At 44.9% G+C, this 5,643-nt stretch overlaps 1 protein-coding gene across 1 annotated transcript in view; it reads left to right on the top strand.

The window, feature by feature from the left end:
* The window catches only part of Pigk (phosphatidylinositol glycan anchor biosynthesis class K), an 81,208-nt gene that overhangs the window by 47,140 nt on the left and 28,425 nt on the right, over window positions 1-5,643 (top strand). Inside the window, exon 10 of the mRNA XM_028754297.1 lies at window positions 5,305-5,389. Coding sequence (XP_028610130.1) covers window positions 5,305-5,389 — 85 coding nt within the window. The remainder of the gene's footprint in view (window positions 1-5,304; window positions 5,390-5,643) is intronic.

Here is a 5,643-nt window from a genome sequence, read left to right on the forward strand (position 1 = left end):
GAAGAAGAAGAAGAAGAAGAAGAAGAAGAAGAAGAAGAAGAAGAAGAGAAAAGAGGAGAAAAGAAGAGGAGGAGGAGGAAGAAGAAGAAGAGAAAGAGGAGGAGGAGAAGAAAAAACAGAGGAAGGCCAGCTGGGAGCCCTGGAGTGTGGTACTACACAAGCGTCTGTGTTATGAATGAACTCACTTAGAGAGCCGTGATGGAAAGAGATAAACAACAGGAATGTCTGAAAGAACCCGACTGGACTCTGGAAAGAAATGGACAAAATAGACAAAATCACCTTGGCAGTCAAAACTAAATTATAAGATACCCAGGGGAGTTGTGTGTTACCAGAGGTTCAGTGAAAGGAATAAAGACTAGAAATAAAAGAGCCAGGAAAGTATCACTGAACTATGAGGAAGAAAAAGATCAGGGGAGCGATGAGATCCATTGTATTTACTTAATGCTTAAACTAGAAAACCAAATGGAAAATAAACAGAAATAACATTAGAAACTATAATGGAAATCATTTCAGAGCTCAAGCAGAATTTCTGCACTGAAAGGTCCTACGTTGTGGGTACTGGACAGACTTGTCTAGATGGCCAACCCTCCCAGTGTGTCGTAGGGCGTCACCTCAGGATAAGCAGGGAGGCAGAGGCCTCTGAGCTGACAGTAAGAAATGAAGAGATAGAAATAATACAGGGTAAAAGCGCATTAGGACGAGAGTCATCTAACTGGAAAGAGCATCCAGCCGGGTTCCTGGAAGCAGTGTGTAACCTGTGGAAGAAAACCAGGATCTCCAGGAAACTGAAGAGCGGTTGTATTAACCAATGTAGGACTGGTGAGCTAATGGAAGGTTCCCACCGTGTGCTACCTGAGATTCAGTGCGAATTATTCACTCTTTGAAAAGTTGTTGACATTGTGAAGGAATATTGAAATATATAATTGATATAAGTGCTGTAATATTTACATGTGAACTGTCATGATGTCTCAACTTCCAAATGATTCAACAAGAAAAATTCAAAAATTAGAAAATTGCTCAATTTTTTCACAAGTTCCTTTTTCTTTTAAAAAAATTTTTCTGTTGAACTTGTTCTCATGTATTACAGTCTGGTCAGAAGCTCTTGGTGTCCCAGAGATTGGTCTTGAACCCTGATCCACCTGATGCTACCTCCCAAATGTTGAGACTGAATGTTTTAATTAGCATTATTAGTATATTAATTACACACAGCAATGGATTTCGTTATGTCAGTTTATCCATGCGCGTGGTGTATGTCAGTCATGGTCACACCAGTCCTGCTAATCCTCTTCCCAGCTGGCTCCCGTCTGCTCTCGTGTCTTGTCTTTGTTGTTTGTCTGTTTGTTCTGGTGACCGTGAGTCTCCTTAGGGCTGCTTGCAGGAGCGCGGGTGGAAGTTTGTTTACAGGGCATGTACACCTGATAGCTGCACTGCTGTGGAAAGTCTGTCTCCTTCCCCATCAACTTTTAACTACCTATGAGTCCTAGAGAAGGTGGGGCTTCACGATCCCTTGCTGTTCCCTGGAAGGGTCCTGGCCGACCCAACTTTGCAGTCCTGTGCAGATGCCACCACTGCTGTGGGTCACCGCCGCTGTGGGTCTGAGATTGCTGTAGCCTTGTGGTGGCCAGAAGGTAGCTTTCCACACTGTTACCTCACTTCCGTTCTCTGCTCCATCTTCCACCGTGCTCCCCAAGCTTTGAGGGGTATTATGTATGTCAGATAGAATAAACTGTCACTTATTCTCTCCTTTTTTAGTAGTTGTGAGTCTGCAGTCACTGCTGACCACTGGAGCAAACAGCTTCTCTGATCAGCTCTGTGGGCATAAGTACTCTGGAGCCATTTTACAGGCCATGTGATAGGCACACGACGTCCACTTGGCATCAACGGTAGCTTCTGCACTAGGGCCTGAGACCTTCCCAGCTACAGGCTTTTGACTAGTGTCAGAAGTGGGTTCCTTCCTGTGGCATCAAGTCCAAGCCCTGAGGTGGGCTTCCCACCGTTGTCCAGTGCTCTCACGCTGCCTGGCTAGTCAAGTGTTGGTACATGGAGGGTGAGCTGCCTGGCCGCACTGGAAGCGTCAGGCCAGCAGGGAAGCTTCCAGCCTAGCCCCAGCTTGCTTTCTCTGTGTCTGGTGGTCAAATCCTGTGGGTCTTCAGCAGTACAGTCTTACCAACTAGTTATGGGAGGTAACTAAGCGCCGTGGCCTGTGTTGTTTTGGGATCACCTCCTGAGAAGTGCCCTGCCCCGGTCAGTCCTGGGAGTCTTGTTTAAGAAGCTATGACTTCTGGAAACAGCTTTACTCAACACCACAGGGTGAATATCCCATTCAAAATATTTTTGAAAATTGTTTTTTGATTAGCTCACAAAACTGTCAACTGTCCATGCATCATTACTTTTGGTTGACGTTCCCTCCTCCCGACTGTGCCTTCTGTCTGCAGGCTGCTCTTGCTGAGTAAGACTGTCAGTGTCCTCCTCTCTTCTACTGGGTGCTGCATGGGTTCTGCTGACCCTCTACTTAAAGATTTTATGTTTCCTCTCATAGGCCCCTTTTACTTTTGTGTTCTCCAGACACACTGTGATACAGATGTGTATATATCAAAGAGCTAGAATATACATATAAGAGGGATGAGGTAACAGAATATTCTTCAGTTTCTTCCATTTCTTGGAAAATCTCATAATTTTAATTTATTGGATGAAGTGAATTCCATTGTGTGTGTGTACCACATTTTTATTGTTCATACTTGAGTTAATAGTGTCTGTGCTGGCTGTCTTTCGTGTCCACTGAGAATAGAGCAGCAGTGATCACGGATGTGCAGGTGTCTGTGGTAGGATGGAGTTCTAAGGGGGGATGCCCAGGCATGGGATAGGCAGGTCGTATGGCAGCTCCAGTTTTTGCTTTTTGAGAAATCTCCACATTAATTTTCCTGGTAGCTGCAGAAATTTATACGCCCACCAACACCATTCCAATATCCGTGTCTTGATGTTAGCTATTTTTCCTAGTGTAGATGGAATCTCATAGTGGTTTTAACTGGTGCCTCTCTGCTGGCTAAGGACACTGAATGTTTCACAATAGTTACTGGTCACTTGGGCTGCTTTGGCGAATTCTCTGTTCAGTTCTGTAGCTGGTTTGATTGAGTTGTCTTCCTGACATCTGTGGTTTTCAGTTTTTGCATATTATGGATATTAATCCTCTGTTAGATGTATGGTTGGCAAAGATTACCTCCTGTTTCATAAGTCTCTCTTCACTCAACTCTTTCTTTTGCAGAATGGAATGGTTTTGTTTGTTTGTTTGTTTTTGTTTTTGAATTTCATGATAAGCAATTTCTCTCCCATTGGACTATTTTCTCTGCAGTAGGAATCCATTCAGGAAATCCTTGCCTACACCTATATCTTGAGTGTTTTACCTGTGTTTTCCTCTGACGGTTTTAGAGTTTCTAGAAACTTTACCCAGGAGCCAGTAGGCCCCTCCCACCCTTTCCCCCATCTCCTCCTAGCCAAACTCATAGCAGTGACCCACCCAGACTCCATCTGTCAGTGGCCAGAATCTCTGACATTCCTGTGGACTGAGTTAACTATCTTTTATGCTGCTCCTGTGAGAGGTGCCCATACCACCTGGAGCTCCCTGTGTTCTTTAATCTTGGGCAGGCAATGGTGTTGAGTTGCATATCAGCCTCCCCTTGGGAGAGGCCTCAGAATCCTCACACTGCAGGTTTTGAGTCTTAGGCCAAGAAGTCCATATGATTTTCAGGAAAAGTCGAAGTTTAAGTTTTTAAATCTAATTTAGACACACTGTGGAATTCACAGGAAAAAGGATAAAAGAACATTTACTGCATGCAGCCATGACTTACTAATATCCTGTATATTTTTAAGATGATCAATAGTTTAAGAAAATACATTTTATTGGACTACTTGAGTTGTTTTATGTTGTTGTTTTTGTTGTTGTTGTCTTGTTTTTAATTTCTGAGAGAAAGTGGTGAAATATCTAAATGGAAAGTGAAGTGGAGGACTGCACAGGGAAAGTGAAGTGGAGGACTGCACAGGGGAAAGTGAAGTGGAGGACTGAACAGGGGAAAGTGAAGTGGAGGACTGCACAGGGGAAAGTGAAGTGGAGGACTGCACAGGGGAGAGTGAAGTGGAGGACTGCACAGGGAAAGTGAAGTGGAGGACTGCACAGGGGAAAGTGAAGTGGAGGAGGACTGCATAGGGAAAGTGAAGTGGAGGACTGCACAGGGAAAGTGAAGTGGAGGACTGCATAGGGAAAGTGAAGTGGAGGATTGCATAGGGAAGTGAAGTGGAGGAGGACTGCACAGGGGAAGTGAAGTGGAGGAGGACTGCACAGGGGAAAGTGAAGTGGAGGAGGACTGCACAGGGGAAAGTGAAGTGGAGGACTGCACAGGGGAAAGTGAAGTGGAGGACTGCATAGGGGAAGGGGCTAAGAAGGAGGAGGTGTGGGTGAAGGTAGTAAGGGAGAAACAAAGAAAAATGATTATATAGGTGTGAAATTGTCACAGTGAAGCCCTGTAATTTATATGCTAACTAAAAATTCTAATAAAAACAAGCTTAAAGGGAAAAGAAATCTACCTTTCTACACCTTGTCTTTCATATTGTAGTAGTTTGCATTATGTGAATTCTGCATATCATTTTAAATTGAGACCTCAAAGTTGGGCTTACTTCACTTAAGGAGATACATGGGTACACTGGATACTCTGAGAAGCACGTGATAGTTTGTATCTTTAAGGAAGTGAAAACAATCTAGCTAGGTGGGTTTAAACAAATTCATACATTTACAAAGAGTGAGCTAACGGCAGTGTTGGAGGGTCTTCCAGACAGACAGGAGTAATCTCAGACAGGAACGTGTCCTGGGGGAGCAGGGCCTCTGGCTGCAGGGATCTGGGCATTCCCAGAAGTGGTGGTGCACAGAGAAAGTCGAGCAGTCAGCCTTTACAAACAGAGGGTTCCTAGGTGTTATGGCCCGAGTGAGTGTGGGATCCGTGTTGGCTGGTCTGTCACACCACTGCACGTAGTGAGTGTGGGATCCGTGTTGGCTGGTCTGTCACACCACTGCACATAGTGAGTGTGGGATCCGTGTTGGCTGGTCTGTCACACCACTGCACGTAGTCTGAGTACTTTCCTGGCCGTCATTTATGTCCTGGTCGTTTCATTGGGTAGTTTTTCCAGAATTATCCGTAAGTATTATTTCTGAAAGTTCCTTTAGGTATGTGGTAAGCACATCTCAGAGTTGCGCTCTTAGTCAGCTAATGTTTACCTGTGACATTGGTCTGACAGTGTCTTCTGATTGCTTTCCAGTTCTAAGGAAGACGAGACGACTGAGGAGCTCACAGAACCTCTCAAGTATGCCGAGCAGCTCCCGGTGGCGCAGATAATACACCAGGTTTGGTTTTTGTTTGATTCTTCTGAAAGAAACACATTTTTAATCTCAGAAGGGAATTGCTTTTGTTAGGTTCTGTCTGAAGGTGTTGTGGGTACACTCTTCCCATTGTGGTTTACTCTCATGCTAGCATTCCCGTCTGAGGCTCAGTGTGGAGGGACATGCTTTACCTGTGTGAGCATTCCCGTCTGAGGCTCAGTGTTGAGGGACCATGCTTTACCTGTGTGAGCATTCCCGTCTGAGGCTCGGTGTGGAGG

The sequence above is a fragment of the Grammomys surdaster genome, unplaced genomic scaffold, assembly GCF_004785775.1.
Source record: "Grammomys surdaster isolate TR1022 unplaced genomic scaffold, NIH_TR_1.0 125996, whole genome shotgun sequence".
Classification (NCBI taxonomy): Eukaryota; Metazoa; Chordata; class Mammalia; order Rodentia; family Muridae; genus Grammomys; species Grammomys surdaster.